The sequence below is a fragment of the Nerophis lumbriciformis genome, linkage group LG11 (genome assembly GCF_033978685.3).
Source record: "Nerophis lumbriciformis linkage group LG11, RoL_Nlum_v2.1, whole genome shotgun sequence".
Lineage (NCBI taxonomy): Eukaryota > Metazoa > Chordata > Actinopteri > Syngnathiformes > Syngnathidae > Nerophis > Nerophis lumbriciformis.
In genome coordinates, this window is record NC_084558.2 from 47,522,202 (window position 1) to 47,547,630 (window position 25,429).

Sequence of the window (25,429 nt, forward strand, 5' to 3'; positions counted from 1 at the left end):
GAACAAGACTCCGAGGTACTTGAACTCCTCCACTTGGGGCAAGATCTCCTCCCCAACCCGGAGATGGCACTCCACCCTTTTATATATTTATAAATATTGCAACTTTCTGAAAAAGTTAATTCAAATATTTTAGTCAACAACAATCACAAAAAAAGTGTAAAATCTTGCAGGGACTGAAATATTTGACTAAAACATCACGTTTGCTGTTTTCTGAAAACACTAAAGTCAAATGCGGCTTTATGACTGTGCCACCGTGTGTTGGTCAAAAAGATCACATGGGAAAGCCATGGTTTTGTGTTCCCCCCATAAACAAACACATTAGACAGGACAAGATGAAGGAGCAGACAGAAGGACAAGAAAGTGAGAATAAACAAGCGAACAGAACTTTCATCTCCGCAGATGGACGTGAGGAGAAAACATCAAAGCACAAAACATGCAAGCAGCCATCACTCCCAACACACAAATAACTGGGATCGAAGGACAAATACTCACAGAAGATCAGCACAGGTGGGACTTGGAAGACAAACTTGACAGCAGAGACACTTTTGACTCCCGGGTGTTGTTGTCAGTGTTCATTTCGTTGATTCAAAATTGTCGTTTTGGTTATCGTCAACGACCTATTTTTCCCGAGCTAAAATATAGAATATATAATTAAAATGATCAAAAAAGACAGTTTGATAAAAACTCGTGGACTCATAGGCGCCGATCCCAATGCCGAGCACCCACGTGGAATTGATGGCAACTTTCAATCTTAAAATCATTTTTGAAAAATCAATCTTCTTGTTAATTTTGTTGCGAGTTTGTCGGTTTTACATAATCAAAAAGTCACATAATTAACAATGCCTAACCAAGACTTCATTGTGATAATGAACTAATGACACAATCATCTTGACGTCCAACACACTGCACACGAGCGAATTAAATGCATACTTGGTCAACTAAGGGTGGCAGTACAAACAATGCCAACACTGTCATAAACATGTGCCATGTAGTGAAACCACACTAAACAACAACGACAAACACATTTTAAGTTAAAGTTAAAGTACCAATGATTGTCACACACACACTAGGTGTGGTGAAATTTGTCTTCTGCATTTGACCCATCCCCTTGATCACCCCCTGGGAGGTGAGGGGAACAGTGCGCAGCAGCGGTGCCGCGCCCGGGAATCATTTTTTTGGTGATTTAACCCCCAATTCCAACCCTTGATGCTGTCTGCCAAGCAGGGAGGTAATGAGATATTGCTCAACTCTTAATTACCGATTCCGATATCAACCGATACCGATATATACAGTCTTGGAATTAACACATTATTATGCCAAGCAGCTTGGAATTTGGGACATGCATGAGGAGGTTGAGGTGGGCGGGGTAGGGGGCTGCGGGGGGGTGTATATTGTAGCGTCCCAGAAGAGTTAGTGCTGCAAGGGGTTCTGGGTATTTGTTCTGTAGTGTTTATGTTGTGTTACGGTGCGGATGTTCTCCCGAAATGTGTTTGTCATTCTTGTTTGGTGTGGGTTCACAGTGTGGCGCATATTTGTAACAGTGTTAAACTTGTTTGTACGGCCACCCTCAGTGTGACCTGCATGGCTGTTGACCAAGTATGCCTTGCATTCACTTGTGTGTGTGAAAAGCTGCAGGTAATATGTGACTTGGCCGGCAGGCAAAGGCAGTGCCTTTAAGGTTTATTGGCACTCTGTACGTCCGTGTACACAGCGGCCTTTTAAAAAGTCATACATTTTACTTTTTGAAACCGATACCGATAATTTCCATTTTTAAAGCATTTATCGGCCAATATCGGTATAGTTTTTTTTTGTTTTTTTTATTAAATCAACATAAAAAACACAAGATACACAGTATCATTACAGTTTTGCAATGTGTCGAAACGCTTCATGGCGCCTCATCAACCCATCACTAGCACTCAGCATCAAGGGTTGGAATTGGGGGTTAAGTCACCAAAAGTGATTCCCGGGCGTGGCTACCGCTGCTGCTCACTGCTCCCCTCACCTCCCAGGGGGTTGAACAAGGGGATGGGACTAATGCAGAGAATAATCTCGCCACACCTAGTGTGTGTGTGACTATCATTGGTACTTTAACGTTTTGTGGTCCCCTTTATTAAAAAATGTGCCGAAAAGTACCGAAATACTTTTGGTACCGGTACCAAAATACAAGTATCGGGACAACATTAATACACGCACACGCCGACCTCGCTAGCTTAAATGCTAACGTGAAAACAAGAGGCATACTCGGTCTTTCCTCGTTAAAAGCGACATACCCCAAACTAAACGTCTATAAACACATTACTTTCTGACCAACTAAGATATCCAATTGCCCACATTGAAGCTACAAAAGCTGTGCTCTCTGAGAACGGAATTGGAGATCGTCCATCTTACCTCAGAGGGGAAAAGACACGCAGGTGATTTTAATGGTGCGTTCAGGTACCGCCGAATAAAGTAGGACAACCTACGCCTGAAGTAACTCATCATTCTAATACACAGTCGTGGTCAAAAGTTTACATACACTTGTAAAGAACATAATGTCATGGCTGTCTTGAGTTTCCAATCATTTCTACAACTCTTATTTTTTTTGTGATAGAGTGATTGGAGCACATACTTGTTGGTCACAATCATGAATTTATTATGGGTCTACTGAAAATGTGAGCAAATGTGCTGGGTCAAAAGTATACATACAGCAATGTTAATATTTGGCAAGTTTCACTGCAATAAGGCGCTTTTGGTAGCCATCCACAAGCTTCTGCTTGAAAATTAATTATTAATCTACTTGTTCATTTACTGTTAATATCTGTTTATTTTCTCTTAACATGTTCTATCTACACTTCTGTTAATATGTAATAATCACTTATTCTTCTCTTCTTTGATACTTTACATCATACTTGCCAACCTTGAGACCTCCGATTTCGGGAGGTGTGTGTGTGGGGGGGGTGGGCGTGGTCGGGGGCATGGTTGGGGGCGTGGTTAAGAGGGGAGGAATATATTCCAGCTAGAATTCATCAAGTCAAGTATTTCATACATTTATTTTAATAATTAAATATGGTCATTTTAAATTAATTATTATGATAATTTAAAATACATTATTTTAAATATGTTTATTTTAATGTATAATTCTATGACTGGATGTAATAAGGAGTCAGAAAAAATAAAAAATAAAAATACAATTCATTTTGATGTTTTTAGCAAAATATAGTAAAAATGTATTTAGTTGTTTTTTTTGTAATTAATAAATATATTTATTTTTAGGTAAGATAAACATAATAATACAATTTATCTCTAGTCTGGATGATTTAGTTCTTGTCACCTTGTTGTCCTCCCGTCGTGAAATAAGGCTGTCCTCACTCAGGTCCGCATAAAGCTGGAGGGGGCGTGGCCTCCAGCTCCGGCTGAAAATCGGGAGATTTTCGGGAGAATATTTGTCCCGGGAGGTTTTCGGGAGAGGCGCCGAATTTCGGGAGTCTCCCGGAAAATTCGGGAAGGTTGGCAAGTATGCTTTACATTACTTTTGGATGATACCACACATTTGGGTATCAATCCGATACCAAGTCGTTACAGGATCATACATTGGTCATATTCAAAGTCCTCATGTGTCCAGGGACATATTTCCTGAGTTTATAAACATAATATAAATTATTAAAAAAAACGAAAGAAGATGTTGTGATGCCAAAAAATATTGATGTAATCCTAGTAGTATCGACTAGATACGCTCCTGTACTTGGTATCATTACAGTGGATGTTAGGTGTAGATCCACCCATGGCGTTTGTTCACATTATGAAGGCGGTGAGCTGCGACAAAATTTACTGTAATTTCCGTCGACTAAAATGTTGAGGATTTAGTCGACTAAAACCAGACGAATACGTAATTAATTTAGATGACTAAAATATGACTAAAACTAAAATACAGTTTTGTCAAAAGACTAAGCTAAAACTCAATTAAAAACTGCTTCCAAAATGAATACCGGTTTTTGTGTTGTGTTCAAGGACCTTCTAGTCAACACAATGTCAGTTATCTTGACCACTCCTCTTGACAAAATTGGTGAAGTTCAGCTAAATGTGTTGGTTTTCTGACATGGACTTGTTTCTTCAGCATTGTCCACACGTTTAAGTCAGGACTTTAGGAAGGCCATTCTAAAACCTTCATTCTAGCCTGATTTAGCCATTCCTTTACCACTTTTGACGTGTGTTTGGGGTCATTGTCCTGTTGGAACACCCAACTGCGCCCAAGACCCAACCTCTGGGCTGATGATTTTTAGGTTGTCCTGAAGAATTTGGAGGTAATCCTCCTTTTTCAGTGTCCCATTTAGACTTAGTTTGGTCAGATCAAGTCTTAGACTTGGATTGGTTGTATCTCGACTTAGATTGGTCAAATCTAGTCTTAGACTTAGAATGGTCGTTTCTAGACTTAGATTGGTCAAATCTAGTCTTAGACTTAGATTGGTCAGATTTAGTCTTAGATTCAGATTGGTTAGATTTAGTCTTAGATTTAGACTGCTCAGTTGTTAGCCATTACTTTACCACTTTTGACGTGTGTTTGGGCTCATTGTCCGGTTGGAACACCCAACTGCGCCCAAGACCCAACCTCCGGGCTGATGATTTTTAGGTTGTCCTGAAGAATTTGGAAGTAATCCTTCTTTTTTCATGGTCCCATTTAGACTTAGTTTGGTCAGATCTAGTCTTTGACTTAGAATGGTCAGATCAAGTCTTAGACTTGGATTGGTTGTATCTAGATTTAGATTGGTCAAATCTAGTCTTAGACTTAGAATGGTCGTTTCTAGACTTAGATTGGTCAAAAAAAAATAAGAGTTGCAGAAATTATTGGAAACTCAAGACAGAGTTTGCCCGTCAATCTAGTAAGCAAGTGCACAAGTGCACACATATGGGTATCAATCCGATACCAAGTCGTTACAGGATCATACATTGGTCATATTCAAAGTCCTCATGTGTCCAGGATCGTATTTGCAAAAAATATTGATGTAATCCTAGTAGTATCGACTAGATACGCTCCTGTACTTGGTATCATTATAGTGGATGTTAAGTGTAGATCCACCCATGGCGTTTGTTCACATTATGAAGGCGGTGAGCTGCGACAAAATTTACTGTAATTTCCGTCGACTAAAATGTTGAGGAATTTAGTCGACTAAAACCAGACGAAAACGTAATTAATTTAGATGACTAAAATATGACTAAAACTAAAATACAGTTCCGTCAAAAGACTAAGCTAAAACTCAATTAAAAACTGCTTCCAAAATTAACACCGGTTTTTGTGTTGTGTTCAAAGACCTTCTAGTCAACACAATCTCAGTTATCTTTATCTATACTCAATACAAGAATTACGTTGTTGTTTGCAGTCTTTACACTGATGCCTCGAGGGCGCTAACTTTACAAAGTGTTGTGAGCGTTGTATCCCACCCTTTTAACACTTCTAGCGCATCATGACTTAAATTAAGTCTCGCATAACACAAATACACGCCCACACGCACACACACTCACTTTGCGGGTTGATAGCTAACAATATTGATTTATCAAAGTTTAGTTACCAGCGTTAGCTATCATCGACATGATTGTAAATTGTTAGTTTTTCTCTTGGACTTGTTTTTGTGTATGTGCATGTGATCCCCATACGTATGTGTGTACCAGTATACGTGTGTACCTGTACGTGTGTAAGAGTGTACGTGTATACCTGTATGTGTGTAAGAGTAAATGTGTGTATCAGTGTACGTGTGTACCAGTGTACGTGTGTTAGAGTATACGTGTGTATCAGTGTACGTGTGTACATGTGTAAGAGTATACGTGCGTACCAGTGTACATGTGTAAGAGAATACGTGTGTACCAGTGTATATGTGTAAGAGTATACGGCTGTACCCGTGCACATGTATGTGTTTTTGGTGTAAAAAATGTAACTTAGAGTAGGTTGCACCAGTCTCCCCACTTAAAAAGAAGGACCCACCATTACCCAACCCCTCCTCAAGTCCTATGGCGTTAAGGAAATGAAGCCGGGAGCAGGGCAGTAAAGTCTGGGAAATCCAGGCCCCGCACTGGCACGTAGATGGAGGGTGCTTGTTTCAGTCGACTTGCTCTCGGACAGAGGCAGTAGAGAGCATTCCGGCAACAGGGTCCATGTCTGAGCAGCCATGTTAAGTATCCAATCTTCTCACGTCGCCCGGGGAAGCGGATTGTAAAGGTGCCCTAAAATGAGCCTGCCTCCTATAACCTGACTGGAATACTGCGTCCAGTGGGTTCACCTCATAAAACAGGAAAGAAAAACAATAGACTTTGGAGCTTGGAATGTGAGAACACTTATGGACAATGCCTCCAATAATAGTCCAGAAAGAAGATCTTGCCAAGAGCTGATAAGGTGTAAGATCGGCTTCGCTACCCTGTCCAAAACCCGCCTGGCCAAGGAGGGACAACTAAAGAAGAAGAAAGGGAGGTACACGCTATTCTGGAAGGGAAAATCAGCTAATGAACCCAGAATCTCTCCTATGGCGTTAAATAAATGAAGCCGGGAGCAGGGCAGTAACGTCTGGGAGCTCCAGGCCACGCACTGGCACGTAGATGGAGGGTGCTTGTTTCAGTCGACTTGCTCTCGGACAGAGGCAGTAGAGAGCATTCCGGCAACAGGGTCCATGTCTGAGCAGCCATGTTAAGTATCCAATCTTCTCACGTCGCCCGGGGAAGCGGATAGTAAAGGTGCCCTAAAATGAGCCTGCCTCCTATAACCTGACTGGAATACTGCATCCAGTGGGTTCACCTCATAAAACAGGAAAGAAAAACAATGGACTTTGGAGACTGGAACGTGAGAACACTTATGGACAATGCCTCCAATAATAGTCCAGAAAGAAGATCTTGCCAAGAGCTCATAAAGTGGAAGATCGGCTTCGCTACCCTGTCCAAAACCCGCCTGGCCAAGGAGGGACAACTAAAGAAGAAGAAAGGGAGGTACACGTTATTCTGGAAGGGAAAATCGGCTAATGAACCCAGAATCCATTGAGAGGGATTTGCGATCCAAAACTGGCTCATTTTCTAACTCTCTGAATCTCCAGTAGGCATCAATGAGCCTCTCATGAACCTACGATTGAGGCTCTCAAATGACCTGATGGCCACAGCTGAGAGTACTTATGTGCCGACCTTGGATGGACAATCTTGGAATCAAGACACCACAGTTGAGATAGAGACCATCAACCAGATTCCTCAGTGACCCATCATGGAGCATTTGGGTGATCCTCCTCACAGAAACGGAGGCCTTGGATGCCATTTAGGAAACTCGGTAATAACTAGCCCTCTGGACCAGAAGGGATTCCAGCAGAAATTCGCAAGCAAGGTGGACCAACACTACTTGCCACATCCACAGCCTTATCCCCAAATCTAGAATAAGGAGGAAATCCCAACTGAACACAGGGACGCTTTATTTTTCACCATCTTTAAGAAGGGAGATCAGGCAGTCTGTGGCAACTACAGAAGCACTTCCCTCCTTTCCACAACAGGGAAAATACTGGCGCCCATTTTGGCCGACAGAGTGCTGCCTCTGTCAGAAGGGATCTTCCCAAAGATGCAGTGCAACTTTTGCCCTGCAAAGAGACCCTCAGACATGATCTTTGCAGTAGAAGATAACATTCTGGAAAATGTTGACAGCTTTTTTCCCATGAGAGCTGTCATTGATGCCGAGATCCACCACCGCATAGGGTGTGACAGCGTAGCTTTTGCTAGACTGAGGAAGTTTTTGGTAATAGGGACATCCAGGTAAAGACCAAACTCCTTGTCTACCAAGCTGTTTTTCTGTCCACTTTGCTCAACGTAGCTGATTGTTGGACCTCCTACAGGCAGACATCTAAATGTCCTGCAGCAGCACCACCACTGCTGTCTCCGCAAGATCCTCAAGATTCAGGAACATAGGTCAGCGCTCTGAAGGAAGCCAACATCCTTAACATCACCACAACCATCATCTGGCACAAGCTACACCCGTTGATGCTGCATTGCGAGCTGTTTGGGCAGAAGAAGACACTCAGAAAAACCGGATAGTTCGCCTGTACTGCTTCATCTCCAGAACGCTGTGCCGTCTAGTCCCCTAGGGATTAATAAAGTATTTCTGATTCTGAACAACGACGAATGTGACATCCTCAAAACTTTATCTGACCTCGGTGCACCGAGGAGCCAGATTACATTCACTTGGTGTCCAAGCCATTGTGGTATGACTGGTAACTCGCTGACGACCAGGCCATGAAAGGCACACACCTGGACCAATCCAATGTTGACTGCCACCACGACTTAGCCAAAGCGATGATCAGATGGTCGACAAGGGGCAGTCCTATTCAGCACAAACAAACAAGTTTGAGGGCGGCATGGCGTAGTGGGTAGAGCAACCGTGCCAGAAACCTGAGGGTTGCAGGTTCGCTCCCCGCCTCTTACCATCCAAAAAAAAATCGCTGCCGTTGTGTCCTTGGGCGGGACACTTCACCCTTTGCCCCCGGTGCCACTCACACCGGTGAACTGAATGATGAATGATGAATGATAGGTGGTGGTCGGAGGGGCCGTTGGCGCAACTTGCAGCCACGCTTCCGTCAGTCTACCCCAGGGCAGCTGTGGCTATGAAAGTAGCTTACCACCACCAGGTGTGAATGATTGATGGGTTCTACATGTAAAGCGACTTTGGGTACTTAGAAAAGCGCTATATAAATCCCAGTTATTATTATTATTATTATTAAGTCTACGGTCAACGGGGAGACAATACAAGCGTGCTGCGGACGAGAGTCTTTCCAGACTTGAACAGACAACGCCTGACTTTGAATATTGACTTGTCAAGATGAATCGGGGCGTGGATATGATTTGCCGGAAGTGTGAATTTGGCGAGGAGACTGCAGAACAGGTAATCTACGACTGCCCCTGCATTCACCGCCAACCCCTCTGAGTTGCCATCTCCAGATCTGCTTGCCGCTGACCGCGTCCGAGCGCTGTCAACCTGGGACGAGTGGACGTTAGCGCCAGACCTCCCAGAAATCTCACAACCCGAATGGTTCCAGCACCCCCCGCAACCCCAAAAGGGACAAGCGTAGAAAATGGATGGATGGACTGCAGAACAGGTAATCTACGACTGCCCCTGTATTCACCGCCAACCCGCCAAGTTTCCATCTCCAGATCTGCTTGCCGCTGACAGCGTACGAGCTCTGTCGACCTGGGAAGAGTGGACGTTGGCGCCAGACCTCCCAGAAATCTCACAACCTGTCCCACGCAGCAACCAATCAAGGGCCTGACAGGATGCTCAACAACAACAACACCAGCTGCATTGGACAGGTAATTTCAAATGACAACTAAAGGAGGGTCAACGTACCCAAAGAGAGTAGAAGAAGTGGTACAAAGACAGACTCAAAGGGGAACTACCGCTTCATCCTCAACAACTGGCAGGAGGTTGCCCTCTAGAAAGATATGTGGAGGAGGATGGTCCATGAAGGCACCGCACATCTGAAAAAAGGACACCCACCGTTCCGCGGAAAGAGGCAACAAAGGAAGGAGAGCTCTACCACAAAAACTGCTCTTCACACTACCACCTCTACCCAGTCTACCATTCACCTCCTCTATGCCCCCCCAACGGCAATGAAGACTTTGGATCACAGAGGACCACACCCACCCACCGGAGAACCGTGTGTGTGCGTGTGCGTGTGTGTGTGGGTGTGTGTGTGTGAGAGAGAGAGAGAGGGAGAGAGAGAACTCACTGTCTCTGGGCTCATGAGGAGAGTCAGTCTTGACAGGGGTAGGGTCACTCCAGGAGCGGCTGAAACTCTTCGATCTACGCTCAGCAAACGCTAAAGTGCAGGCGGGGTGGGGGGGTGGGGGTGGAGAGATTGTCACACACGCACGCACACACACACACATACAGGCTCGGACAAACGACTTAAGGCGGATGCAAGTGTACAAACGACGTCTACCGTGACAACACAACAAACTTCCACCGACAAACTGGCCTCCAGAGGCCTGGGAACTCTCTGCAGTATTAGTAAACACACAAAATACAAGGGAACGAAACAGACGAATGTTGTCACGTCAAGCCGTGATGATTACAGCTCGTAACGAGTACTATTACGTGTACTTTAATGGGACTCATTCAAAGAAAGTGCAAGTACAAGCAACACACACACACACGCAGTACACTCAAATACTGCAATACCAAGTATCTACTTCTCTAAAACACTGAAAAGTCAACTTTAAAGTCCTATAGACAGGGAAAGACCACCTTCACACACACACGCACACATATACATATACATATATACATATATACATATTTATATATATATTTACAGGAAGTGCAATTAAAAAACCTCTGCAGCCTCGCATTCAAACACCAAAGCAGCCGAAAAGCAAAACAGATACAAATGAAGGCGAGGTGAACAACAACTTGTGCATCAAGCACACAAACGTGTGACTCACTCTGCGCTTTAATCCTCCTGCTGCCCACCATCCGTAGATGCTTCCGGAAGTTCCTTGTGGGCAGAAGACGTGACAGAGGAGGAATAAGCAGAAGACAAAAGAAGACGTCGTTAAAAAGTACAGCACGGTTGTCGGACTAATAACCCTCATTATCGCGTCATAGCTACGTGTGTGTTTGTGTGTGTGTGTTCTGGCAATGCCTACTTAATGGGGACATCGCTCTGTGAATGAAAATAGGTTTTGAAATGAGCAAGATATGATTTATTTTCAATTTAGATGTGTTACCTTCATTGAGTACTTTGCTGTCCTTAAAAATGGCCAACTCACAGAACTTATCACTATGTGTGTGTACGGTCAAATCTACCTAGCAACAGCGGTAGGTCCTCACAACTACAGAAGTAAAATATTTGTTTTACTTTGTGTGTTTTGCATTCTGAAGTGAGGTTGCAACTCTCTACTCCCATCTAGTGCTAGATATATATGTTTTCATCCTTCTAGCTATAGTGGAAAGGGGGGCCCTCACAACCTACTGACCAAACATGGGTCCACACAAAGTAGGCAAGACGTGTGTGTGTGTGTGTGTGTGTGTGTGTGTGTGTGTGTGTGTGTGTGTGTGTGTGTGTGTGTGTGTGTGTGTGTGTGTGTGTGTGTGTCTAAAAACACACTGAAGGGCCTTCTGTTTAGAACAAAAAAATAAAAGTAATATTTTCCCCGAGAAAAACCTGCTGCAGGATAATGAAAAAGTCATATTTGAGAGTGTATTTTGAAATAGCACAACATTGTTGAACTAGAAAAGCTCTGATTAGAGTGCAACATTTGTGGTAAATAGGTTTATTAATTTTATTATTGGATATTTTTCAAGTTATTCTATTTGATTTACAGTATTCTCATTCTATTTTTTTTTATTCATCTATTTTAATGTTTTTATTTCATATGCGTTACTTAATTCTATTGTACTGTTTTCTTAGTTTTGTTACCATTTTTAATAGTATTGTTTCATAGTAATTATTATATTATTATTTTTTTGTTACTATCTATTTTTATGATTATTATGAATAGACAGATATGTGGATGACACCTGGGTTCAAATCAGAAACCAAAAAGTACAAGCCTTCAGTGGACAAAAACATCAAGTTCACAAGTGAGAATGTCAAAGACAGGAAGTTGCCTTATTTGGACTGTGACGTCCACATTGGAGAAAACAGGGGCCTCCACTTCGGGGTTTACCGAAAGCCCACACATAACCGATCAATACCTACTTTTTGACTCACACCACCCACTGGACCACAAACTGGGCGTCATCAGATCACAGAGCTGGTAACGTTCCTACCAGCCCACGGGCCAAAGAGAAAGCCCTCAAAACCTGTGGTTACCCCCAGCTGGTCGTTTGTGAAAAGTGCTTCCCGTTCCAGAAATAACAAGAACAGAGTGGACGAGTAGGAAAAAGGTGGCAGACGCAAAAATATTGTCATTCCCTATGTATCAGGTCTAAGAATTTTGAACCAACACAAAAAATCCCAGTACACTACAAAGCAGGCAACACCCAGAGACAGAGACTGGTGCATCCTAAAGACCGGACACCCCACACCCGCAAAAACGATCTGGTCTATGCTTTCCAGTGTAATGATGAATGCACTGATTCATATATCGGGGAAACAAAACAACCACTAAGACGACGCAATGCACAGCGTAGACGGGAAAACTCTTCAGGCCAAGACTCAGTGGTCTACCTGCACCTCAGGGAGAAACAGGACTCCTTTGACAACAAACATTTACACATTCTGGACAGGGAGGGCGGATGGTAAGAAAGAAGAGTGAGGGAAGTTGAAAAACCATCCCTGAACGGAGGAGGTGGTCTGCGACACCACCTGTCTCCCACATACAACACTGTCCTTTCAACCATTCCTAAAAGACTCTGTAATTTAGCCTCCAACAACTAGGAGTTAGAAACATTCTGCTCACAGATGCTCCTTTGTGCCATTTGTTTAAAACTGAATGGAACGCTAACGTGGGTGATTCCGACTATTTTGGACTGGTAGTAGTCGATCTACAGCGATCGTTCTGCCACACAATACCTCGATGCTAACGAGGGGGATTTATACTTCAACGACTGTCGTTGACTTTAACAGTAGGATTGTTTGTTTGCATCTCAACAGTTATTTTTCTCACTACGATAGGGCAGAACTATATTTGCCCAGGCACACCCTCCTGGTGTTGGAAAAAAAATAGTTGGGGTTGTGGCACCAGTCACTACGACTAGATGTGACCAATCTAAGTCTAAAACCACAACTGACCAATCAATCTAAGTCTAAGACTAGATCCGACTTATTTAATTTTCTAAGACGAGATGTGACCAATCCAAGTCTATGACTAGATCTGACCAATCTACTAAGTCCAAGACTAGATCTGACCAATGTAAGTCTAAGACTAGAATTGCGCAATCTAAGTCTAAGACTAGATTTGAGCAATCTAAGTCTAAGACTAGATTTGAGCAATCTAAGTCTAAGACTAAATTTGACCATGACCAATCTAAGTCTAAGACAAGATTTGAGCAATCTAAGTCTAAGACTAGATTTGACCATAACCAATCTAAGTCTAAGACTAGATTTGACCATGACCAACCCAAGTCTAAGACTAGATCGGACCAATCTAAGTTTAAGACTAAATCTGACCAAGCTAAATTTAAGACTAAATCTGACCAATCTAAGTTTAGATACGACCATTCTAAATCTGAGACTAGATCTTCCCAATCTAAAGTCTAAAACTAGATTTGACCACGACCAATATATGTCTAAGACTAGATCTGACCAATCTGAGTCAAAGACTAAATCTGACCAATCTAAGTCTAGATACGACCATTCCAAGTTGGAGACTAGATGTGACCAATCTAAGTCAAAGACTAGATCTGACCAATCTAAGTTAAAGACTAGATCGGACTAATCTAAGTTTAAGACTAGATCTGACCTAGCTAAATTTAAGACTAAATATGACCAATCTAAGTTTAGATACGACCATTCTAAATCTGAGACTAGATCTTCCCAATCTAAAGTCTAAAACTAGATTTGACCATGACCAATATAAGTCTAAGACTAGATCTGACCAATCTGAGTTAAAGACTAAATCTGACCAATCTAAGTCTAGATACGACCATTCCAAGTCGGAGACTAGACGTGACCAATCTAAGTCAAAGACTAGATCTGACCAATCTAAGTTAAAGACTAGATCGGACCAATCTAAGTTTAAGACTAGATCTGACCAAGCTAAGTTTAAGACTAAATATGACCAATCTAAGTTTAGATACGACCATTCTAAATCTGAGACTAGATCTTCCCAATCTAAAGTCTAAAACTAGATTTGACCACGACCAATATAAGTCTAAGACTAGATCTGACCAATCTGAGTGAAAGACAAAATCTGACCAATCTAACTCTAGATACGACCATTCCAAGTCGGAGACTAGACGTGACCAATCTAAGCCAAAGACTAGATCTGACCAATCTAAGTTAAAGACTAGATCGGACCAATCTAAGTTTAAGACTAGATCTGACCAAGCTAAGTTTAAGACTAAATATGACCAATCTAAGTTTAGATACGACCATTCTAAATCTGAGACTAGATCTTCCCAATCTAAAGTCTAAAACTAGATTTGACCACGACCAATATAAGTCTAAGACTAGATCTGACCAATCTGAGTGAAAGACTAAATCTGACCAATCTAACTCTAGATACGACCATTCCAAGTCGAAGACTAGACGTGACCAATCTAAGTCAAAGACTAGATCTGACCAATCTAAGTCAAAGACTAGATCTGACCAATCTAAGTTTAAGACTAGATCTGACCAAGGTAAGTTTAAGACTAAATATGACCAATCTAAGTTTAGATACGACCATTCTAAATCTGAGACTAGATCTTCCCAATCTAAAGTCTAAAACTAGATTTGACCACGACCAATATAAGTCTAAAACTAGATCTGACCAATCTGAGTTAAAGACTAAATCTGACCAATCTAAGTCTAGATACGACCATTCCAAGTCGGAGACTAGACATGACCAATCTAAGTCAAAGACTAGATCAGACCAATCTAAGTTAAAGACTAGATCGGACCAATCTAAGTTTAAGACTAGATCTGACCAAGCTAAGTTTAAGACTAAATATGACCAATCTAAGTTTAGATACGACCATTCTAAATCTGAGACTAGATCTTCCCAATCTAAAGTCTAAAACTAGATTTGACCACGACCAATATAAGTCTAAGACTAGATCTGACCAATCTGAGTTAAAGACTAAATCTGACCAATCTAAGTCTAGATACGACCATTCCAAGTCGGAGACTAGACGTGACCAATCTAAGTCAAAGACTAGATCTGACCAATCTAAGTTAAAGACTAGATCGGACCAATCTAAGTTTAAGACTAGATCTGACCAAGCTAAGTTTAAGACTAAATATGACCAATCTAAGTTTAGATACGACCATTCTAAATCTGAGACTAGATCTTCCCAATCTAAAGTCTAAAACTAGATTTGACCACGACCAATATAAGTCTAAGACTAGATCTGACCAATCTGAGTTAAAGACTAAATCTGACCAATCTAAGTCTAGATACGACCATTCCAAGTTGGAGACTAGATGTGACCAATCTAAGTCAAAGACTAGATCTGACCAATCTAAGTTAAAGACTAGATCGGACCAATCTAAGTCTAAGACTAGATCTGACCAATCTAAGTTTAAGACTAAATCTGACCAAGCTAAATTTAGATGTGACCATTCTAAATCTGAGACTAGATCTGCCCAATCTAAAGTCTAAAACTAGATTTGACCACGACCAATATATGTCTAAGACTAGATCTGACCAATCTGAGTCAAAGACTAAATCTGACCAATCTAAGTCTAGATACGACCATTCCAAGTTGGAGACTAGACGTGACCAATCTAAGTCAAAGACTAGATCTGACCAATCTAAGTTTAAGACTAGATCGGACCAATCTAAGTCTAAGACTAGATCTGACCAATCTAAGTTTAAGACTAAATCTGACCAAGCTAAGTTTAGATACGACCATTCTAAATCTGAGACTAGATCTGCCCAATCTAAAGTCTAAAACTAGATTTGACCACGACCAATATAAGTCTAAGACTAGATCTGACCAATCTGAGTGAAAGACTAAATCTGACCAATCTAACTCTAAATACGACCATTCCAAGTCGGAGACTAGATGTGACCAATCTAAGTCAAAGACTAGATCTGACCAATCGAAGTTAAAGACTAGATCGGGCCAATCTAAGTTTAAGACTAGATCTGACCAAGCTAAGTTTAAGACTAGATCTGACCAAGCTAAGTTTAAGACTAAATATGACCAATCTAAGTTTAGATACGACCATTCTAAATCTGAGACTAGATCTTCCCAATCTAAAGTCTAATTTGACCATGACCAATATAGGTCTAAGACTAGATCTGACCAATCTGAGTTAAAGACTAAATCTGACCAATCTAAGTCTAGATACGACCATTCCAAGTCTGAGACTAGATATGACCATTCTATAACTGAGACTAGATGTGATCAATCTAAGTCAAAGACTATATCTGACCAATCTAAGTCTAGACCACGACCAATCTAAATCTAAAACTAAATCTGACCATCTAATTTTAAGACTAGATCTGACAAATGTCATTTTAAGATTAAATCTGACCTTTCTAAATTTGAGACTAAATCTGACCAATCTAAGTCTGAGACTAGATTTGACAAATCTAAGCCGGAGTACCCGGAGGGAACCCACGCAGTCACGGGGAGAATATGCAAACTCCACACAAAAAGATCCCGAGCCCGGGATTGAACTCAGGACTACTCATGACCTCCGTATTGTGAGGCACATGCACTAACCCCTTTCCACCGTGCTGCCCAGTCTAAGACTAGATTTGACCAATCTAAGTCTAAGACTAGATTTGACCAATCTAAGTCTAGATACAACCAATCCAAGTCTGAGACTTGATCTGACCATTCTAAGTCAAAGACTAGATCTGACCAATCTAAGTCTAAATGGGACAACGAAAAAGGAGGATTACCTCCAAATTCTTCAGGACAACCTAAAAACCATCAGCCCGGAAGTTGGGTCTTGGGCGCAGTTGGGTGTTCCAACAGGACAATGACCCCAAACACACGTCAAACGTGGTAAAGGAATGGCTAAATCAGGCTAGGATGAGGGTTTTAGAATGGCCTTCCCAAAGTCCTGACTTAAACGTGTGGACAATGCTGAAGAAACAAGTCCATGTCAGAAAACCAACACATTTAGCTGAACTTCACCAATTTTGTCGAGAGGAGTGGTCAGAAATTCAACCAGAAGCTTGCGGATGGCTACCAAAAACGCCTTATTGCAGTGAAACTTGCCAAATATTAACATTGCTGTATGTATACTTTTGACCCAGCACATTTGCTCACATTTTCAGTAGACCCATTGAATTTGTGAATGGTGTGGGTTCTCAGTGTGGCGCATATTTGTAACAGTGTTAAAGCTGTAGACTGGTTGGGCAAACTCCCATGCACCCTTTGTGGACTTGGAGAAGGCATTCGACCGTGTCCCTCGGGAAGTCCTGTGGGGAGTGCTCAGAGAGTATGGGGTATCGGACTGTCTGATTTTGGCTGTCCGCTCCCTGTATGATCAGTGTCAGAGCTTGGTCCGCATTGCCGGCAGTAAGTCGGACCCGTTTCCAGTGAGGGTTGGACTCCGCCAGGGCTGCCCTTTGTCACCGATTCTGTTCATAACTTTTATGGACAGAATTTCTAGGCGCAGTCAAGGCGTTGAGGGGATCCAGTTTGGTGGCTGCAGGATTAGGTCTCTGCTTTTTGCAGATGATGTGGTCCTGATGGCTTCATCTGGCCAGGATCTTCAGTTCTCGCTGGATCGGTTCGCAGCCGAGTGTGAAGCGACTGGGATGAGAATCAGCACCTCCAAGTCCGAGTCCATCGTTCTCGCCCGGAAAAGGGTGGAGTGCCATCTCCGGGTTGGGGAGGAGACCCTGCCCCAAGTGGAGGAGTTCAAGTACCTCGGAGTCTTGTTCACGAGTGAGGGAAGAGTGGATCGTGAGATCGACAGGCGGATCGGTGCGGCATCTTCAGTAATGCGGACTATGTATCGCGCCGTTGTGGTGAAGAAGGAGCTGAGCCGGAAGGCAAAGCTCTCAATTTACCGGTCGATCTACGTTCCCATCCTCACCTATGGTCATGAGCTTTGGGTTATGACCGAAAGGACAAGATCACGGGTACAAGCGGCCGAAATGAGTTTCCTCCGCCGGGTGGCGGGGCTCTCCCTCAGAGATAGGGTGAGAAGCTCTGTCATCCGGGGGGAGCTCAAAGTAAAGCCGCTGCTCCTCCACATCGAGAGGAGCCAGATGAGGTTGTTCGGGCATCTGGTCAGGATGCCACCCGAACGCCTCCCTAGGGAGGTGTTTAGAGCACGTCCAACCGGTAGGAGGCCACGGGGAAGACCTAGGACACGTTGGGAAGACTATGTCTCCCGGCTGGCCTGGGAACGCCTCGGGATCCCCCGGGAGGAGCTGGACGAAGTGGCTGGGGAGAGGAAAGTCTGGGCTTCCCTGCTTAGGCTGCTGCCCCCGCGACCTGACCTCGGATAAGCGGAAGAAGATGGATGGATGGATGGTGTTTATGTTGTGTTACGGTGCGGGTGTTCTCCCGAAATGTGTTTGTCATTCTTGTTTGTTGTGGGTTCACAGTGTGCCGCATATTTGTAACAGTGTTAAAGCTGTTTATACGGCCACCCTCAGTGTGACCTGTATGGCTGTTGACCAAGTGTGCAGGGCATTCACTTATGTGTGTGTAAAAGCCGCATATATTACGTGACCTTGCCGGCACGCTGTTTGTATGGAGGAAAAGCGGACGTGACGACAGGTTGTAGAGGACGCTAAAGGCAGTGCCTTTAAGGCACACCACCTATATTGATGTCTGGGTGGAAATCGGGAGAAATTCGGGAGAATGGTCGCCCCGCGAGATTTTCGGGAGGGGCACTGAAATTCGGGAGTCTGCCGGGAAAATCGGGAGGGTTGGCAAGTATGGAGGTACTACTTGTCTGCAACCAGCAGAGGTGCTGTTGAGTCACCTACAACTCATTTGCTGTCTTAAAGGGGAACATTATCACAACTTCAGAATGGTTAAAACCATTAAAAATCAGTTCCCAGTGGCTTATTTTATTTTTCGAAGTTTTTTTCAAAATTTTACCCATCACGCAATATCCCTAAAAAAGGCTTCAAAGTGCCTGATTTTAACCATCGTTATAAACACCCGTCCATTTTCCTGTGACGTCACATAGTGAAGCCAACTAGAGATGCGCGGATAGGCAATTATTTCATCCGCAACCGCATCACAAAAGTCGTCAACCATCCGCCATCCACCCGATCTAACATTTAATCAGAACTGCACCCGCCCGCACCCGCCCGTTGTTATATATCTAATATAGACGATGCAAGGCATTAGTGAGGTTATAAAGCTTTTGCCTGTTAAAGAAAGGAGACACCAGTGCGCAATCATCTGGGAGCCGCGCTGAGCGCACCTCCAAGCGCGTGGAGGTGCGATGTCCCTCGCACCCGCGGCGGCTCCACCCGGGCTCGCGCCCGAGGCTTGAGCGCGCACCGCGGCGGCCATCCTACTCGTCGCGGCCTAGCCCTCGTGGCTCTCGCTGCCGGCGACGGCCGGGTATGGGCCCGACGCTCCAGCACCATCCATTTTCAGGGCTAGTTGATTCGGCAGGTGGGTTGTTACACACTCCTTAGCGGGTTCCGACTTCCATGGCCACCGTCCACCGCGGAGTGACCCCTGTTACGCGCCCCCGGCAACGGGGGTGGCGGGCAGGTAAGCTGCGCGGGCGGAGCGCGCGGAGTGACCCCTGTTACGAGCCCCCGGCCACGGGGGTGGCGGGCAGGTAAGCTGCTTACCTGCTGCGTGTGACGCCGGCCGCGGCGAAGGCGGACGAGGCGGGGTGTCGGTGCGGTGGGCGCGGTGGTGACCCTGGACGTGCGTCGGGCCCTTCTCGTGGATCACCTCAGCTACGGCTCCCGGTGGGGCCCTCTCCGGGGAAGGGGCCTCGGTCCAGGACCCCGGCGAGGCGTCCCTTCTCCGCTCCGTAAAAGTGTCCATCTCTTTTTTTCTTCTTCTTCTGTTGTGGCATATGCTGCAGGTGCCTGCTCGTTTTTCGTATGTGGGTAACAACATTTAATTATGTATATATATTTCCGAATTGGTTTAACTGCCACCCGCCTGAATCTATTTAAAATCTAATTTTTTTTTATTTCAACCGCCCGACCCGACCCGCGGATAAAATCTTTTTTTTTTTTATTTCAACCGCCCGATCCGCGGATAATCCGCGGATAATCCGCGGACTCCACGGTTGTGTCCGCAAACCGCGCATCTCTAAAGCCAACACAAACAAACATGGCGGAAAGAACAGCAAGCTATAGCGACATTAGCTCGGATTCAGACTCGGATTTCAGCGGCTTAAGCGATTCAACAGATTACGCATGTATTGAAACGGATGGTTGTAGTGTGGAGGCAGGTAGCGAAAACGAAATTGAAGAAGAAACTGAAGCTATTGAGCCATATCGGTTTGAACCGTATGCAAGCGAAACCGACGAAAACAACACGACAGCCAGCGACACGGGAGAAAGCGAGGACGAATTCGGCGATCGCCTTCTAACCAACGATTGGTATGTGTTTGTTTGGCATTAAAGGAAACTAACAACTATGAACTAGGTTTACAGCATATGAAATACATTTGGCAACAACATGCACTTTGAGAGTGCAGACAGCCCAATTTTCATCAATTAATATATTCTGTAGACATACCCTCATCCGCGCTCTTTTCCTGAAAGCTGATCTGTCCAGTTTTGGAGTTGATGTCAGCAGGCCAGGTAAGCTAGGGTCGATATTCTTCTCTTGATCATCTTCGGGACGGTGTGAGCCAAGACATCCAGGGGGTTTAGCTTGCTCGTCTGCGGGAACAAACTGCCGCCATTGCTTGCCGTGCTACCGAGGCCCTTTGTCCCTGAATTTCTCACACACTCCGGCAGATTCAATGGGGGTCTGGCGGCAGATTTCTTTGACTTTATCGTTGGAAATGCATCTGCTTTGAGTGTCGCAGGATATCCACACATTCTTGCCATCTCTGTCGTAGCATAGCTTTCGTCGGTAAAGTGTGCGGAACAAACGTCCAATTTCTTGCCACTTTCGCATCTTCGGGCCACTGGTGCAACTTGAATCCGTCCCTGTTCGTGTTGTTACACCCTCCGACAACACACCGACGAGGCGTTTAATTCGCCAAATTTCACCCATTTAGAGTTCGGAAATCGGTTAAAAAAATATATGGTCTTTTTTCTGCAACATCAAGGTATATATTGACGCTTACATAGGTCTGGTGATAATGTTCCCCTTTAAAAAAAAAAAAGGACATTTGTTTGCAAGTCCATCACTAATCCATGCAATTCAATTAAAACGTCAACAAAAAAACTCCCTCAGCCAGAAACGTTAAGCCAAGTACTTTATTTTGGACCTATCCCAAATGGGATCACTTTGGTCCTTTCCATTGAAGAGAACTTTCCCCGAGCATCCCGCAATGAATTATTTAGATGGGATTAAAAGAAGGACTCTTTGTCAGGGCAATCATCTAATTACGAGAACCGTTACTTCATCGAGTTTTTGACGGACAAACACCGAGAAAAAGTTGAAATATTCGGCGTGAAGGCTGAGAGTTTGAGTGTTCCCGAAGAGTTAGTCAGCGAGCACTCGGCGTAATGAAAGGACGCGTGACACACGCAGCAGACGGACGGCGAGGACGGCGTGCTGGTGTCAAACGTCCCATCTGGACTCCGGTCGCACCTTCCGAGCCGCGGGCACACAAAGTTGCGTCGCGCTAAAGTGCAAACTCGGCAAAGGCGTCTTTGTGAGTGTGAACGTTGGCAACTAAACGAGTTCCTTTGTCTTCCGCGTCCAATCAGCATGAGCCAGGATAAGAGGAAGAAGATGGATGGATGGAGACTTGTTTTAATTGAACCGACCGACTCACACAAACCCCAAAACCAGTGAAGTTGGCACCAAATAAAAACAGAATGCAATGATTTGCAACTCCTTTTCCAACTAGGCGTTCAAAGAACTCCGGCTTATTAGTGATTCCCAAAGCCCAAAAAAAGTCTGTGGGCTATAGAGCGTTTTCTATTGGGGCTCCAGTACTATGGAATGCCCTCCCGGTAACAGTTAGAGATGCTACCTCAGTAGAAGCATTTAAGTCCCATCTTAAAACTCATTTGTATACTCTAGCCTTTAAATAGACCCCCCTTTTTAGACCAGTTGATCTGCCGTTTCTTTTCTTTTCTACTCTGCCCCCCTCTCCTTGTGTAGGGGGGGGCACAGGTCCGGTGGCCATGGATGAAGTGCTGGCTGTCCAGAGTCGGGACCCGGGGTGGACCACTCGCCTGTGCATCTGTTGGGGACATCTCCGCGCTGCTGACCCGTCTCCGCTCGGGATGGTGTCCTGCTGGCCCCACTATGGACTGGACTCTCACTATCATGGTAGATCAGGGCCGGCCCGTGGCATAGGCCGTATAGGCAAATTCTAAGGGCGCCGTCCATCAGGGGGCGCCACGCCAGTGCCACAAATGTTGGAGAAAAAATTAAAAAATAAAAAGTTGGTACTATTATTTCTAAATACAAAAAATAATCCCACGTTAATTAAAATGCAAAGTAAAGCCTATTTAATAGAAATATTATTTGTTACAACATTACGACCCCCCCCCTCCCGCGCACGGTGCGCCCCCTCCCTTCCTGTATCATGACTCTTTTTGGACGTCACCACATCAAAAAATTCAACACAAGATGTCAAAACGGCCAAAACTGTCAGGTGCCCAAGGAAGAAAAAAGAGAAAAGAAGAGGAGTAGAAACGAGAAAAGACAGAGGTAGCAGGTAGGTAACGTTAGCCTACATGAAATTATTTGTCTGTTACAGAATGTGATAGTAACCTGGCTTTTTAGCATTAAGCTAATGTTACATGATTCGGCAATTGCTAATCAATAAATAGCTAGTTCTGTTTTAACGTCGGGTTAATATTGTGGAGGGGGCTAAATTGTTATGGAAAATAATAATGTAACGTTAGGTAATTACAGTACTCCCACCTTACATTCCTCAGGGACATTTGTATTAGATCTTTTAAGCAGGTGTTTTTTTGTTTACATTGTTATTGCCTTCTGGTTAGCTAATGTTTGCCCTGCAGGTAATAGTCACTTGTCCACCCCTTTATATATTAGGTATAGTTTTAAGTAAAAAAAAAAAGGTCAAAGACAAAGCTATTCGGTTTCTTGTGAGTATATACACTTCACTGACGATGTGGGGGGGCGCCACCTAAAATCTTGCCTAGGGCGCCAGATTGGTTAGGGCCGGGCCTGTGGTAGATCCACTATGGACTGGACTCTCACTATTATGTTAGATCCACTATGGACTGAACCCTCACTATTATGTGAGATCCACTTTGGACTGGGCTCTCACAGTATTAGGCTAGATCCACTATGGACTGAACTTTCACTATTATGTTGGATCCACTATGGACTGGACTCTCACTATTATGTTAGATCCACTATGGACTGGACTCTCACTATTATGCTACTTTGTAGATCCACTATGGACTGTACCCTCACTATTATGTTAGATCCACTATGGACTGGACTCTCTCTATTATGTTCGATCCACAATGGACTGGACTCTCACTATTATGTTAGATCCACTATGGACTGAACCCTCACTATATGTGAGATCCACTTTGGACTGGACTCTCACAATATTATATTAGATCCACCATGGACTGAACCTTCACTATTATAATAGATCCACTATGGACTGGACTCTCACTATTATGTTAGATCCACTATGGACTAGACTCTCACTATTATGTGAGATCCACTATGGACTGGACTCTCACAATATTATGCTAGATCCACTATGGACTGGACTTTCACTATTATGGTAGATCCACTATGGACTTGACTCTCACTATTATGTGAGATCCACTATGGACTGGACTTTCACTATTATGTTAGATCCACTATGGACTGGACTCACACAATATTATGTTAGATCCACTATGGACTGGACTCTCACACTATTATGTTAGATTCACTATGGACTGGACTTTCACGATTATGTTAGATCCACTATGGACTAGACTCTCACTATTATGTTAGATCCACTATGGACTGGACTCACACAATATTATGTTAGATCCACTATGGACTGGACTCTCACACTATTATGTTAGATCCACTATGGACTGGACTCTCACGATTATGTTGGATCCACTATGGACTAGACTCTCACTATTATGTTAGATCCAATATGGACTGGACTCTCAATATTATGTTACAAACCCCGTTTCCATATGAGTTGGGAAATTGTGTTAGATGTAAATATAAACGGAATACAATGATTTGCAAATCATTTTCAACCCATATTCAGTTGAATATGCTACAAAGACAACATATTTGTTGTCTTTGTTTTTTGCAAATAATCATTAACTTTAGAATTTGATGCCAGCAACACGTGACAAAGAAGTTGGGAAAGGTGGCAATAAATACTGATAAAGTTGAGGAATGCTCATCAAACACTTATTTGGAACATCCCACAGGTGAACAGGCAAATTGGGAACAGGTGGGTGCCATGATTGGGTATAAAAGTAGATTCCATGAAATGCTCAGTCATTCACAAACAAGGATGAGGCGAGGGTCACCACTTTGTCAACAAATGCATGAGCAAATTGTTGAACAGTTTAAGAAAAACCTTTCTCAACCAGCTATTGCAAGGAATTTAAGGATTTCACCATCTATGGTCCGAAATACCATCAAAGGGTTCAGAGAATCTGGAGAAATCACTGCACGTAAGCAGCTAAGCCTGTGACCTTTGATCAATCAGGCTGTACTGCATCAAAAACCGACATCATTGTGTAAAGGATATCACCACATGGACTCAGGAACACTTCCGAAAACCACTGTCAGTAACTACACTCGGTCGCTACATCTGTAAGTGCAAGTGAAAACTCTACTATGCAAAGCCACAGCCATTTATCAACAACACCCAGAAACGCCGCCGGCTTCGCTGGGCTCCGAACTCATCTAAGATGGACTGATACAAAGTGGAAAAGTGTTCTGTGGTCTGACCAGTCCACATGTTTTAGGAAACTGTGGACGTCATGTCCTCCGGAACAAAGAGGAAAAGAACCATCCGGATTGTTCTAGGCGCAAAGTTGAAAAGCCAGCACCTGTGATGGTATGGGGGTGTATTAGTGCCAAAGGCATGGGTAACTTACACACCTGTGAAGGTAGCATTAATGCTGAAAGGTACATACAGGTTTTGGAGCAAACATATGTTGCCATCCAAGCCAGGTTATCATGGACGCCCCTGCTTATTTCAGCAAGACAATGCCAAGCCATGTGTCCCAAACGTTTACTGAGTGTCGTTAAAAGGAAAGGCTAACTTTTTTGCTATGTTTTGCTGCCTTTAAATTCTAAGTGAATGATCATTTGCAAAAAAAAAAAAAAAAAACGTTTCTCAGTTGGAACATTAAATATCTTGTCTTTCAATATAAGTTGAAAAGGATTAACAAATCATTGTATTGTGTTTTTATTTACCATTTACACAACGTGCCAACTTCACTGCTTTTGTACATACTTTCATATATACAGTATATAAATACCTATATACCTGCGTATGATTTTTTTTTAACTGTTTATATTTTGTATAATTATCACATTTTTATTCAGATTTAATATTTCAATATTACACAATTTAGCATATTTTAAATGCAATTCATTATTTACACATATTTTTGTAAATATTTTTTATTTATAAATGAAGAAATTATGTTTTCGAATGTATATTATGTATATCACAGGTGTCAAACTCAAGGCCGGGGGGCCAGACTTCATTTTATTTAGCCCTGGAAAGCCTGGAAATAATATGTA

At 43.4% G+C, this 25,429-nt stretch overlaps 1 protein-coding gene across 1 annotated transcript in view; it reads right to left on the bottom strand.

Annotated features, from left to right (window-relative positions):
• nsmfa (NMDA receptor synaptonuclear signaling and neuronal migration factor a) overlaps positions 1-25,429 on the bottom strand; it is a 67,263-nt gene that overhangs the window by 20,839 nt on the left and 20,995 nt on the right. The window contains 2 exon segments of the mRNA XM_072914156.1: positions 9,714-9,803; positions 10,429-10,481. Of these exon segments, the coding sequence (XP_072770257.1) occupies positions 9,714-9,803; positions 10,429-10,481 (143 nt within the window).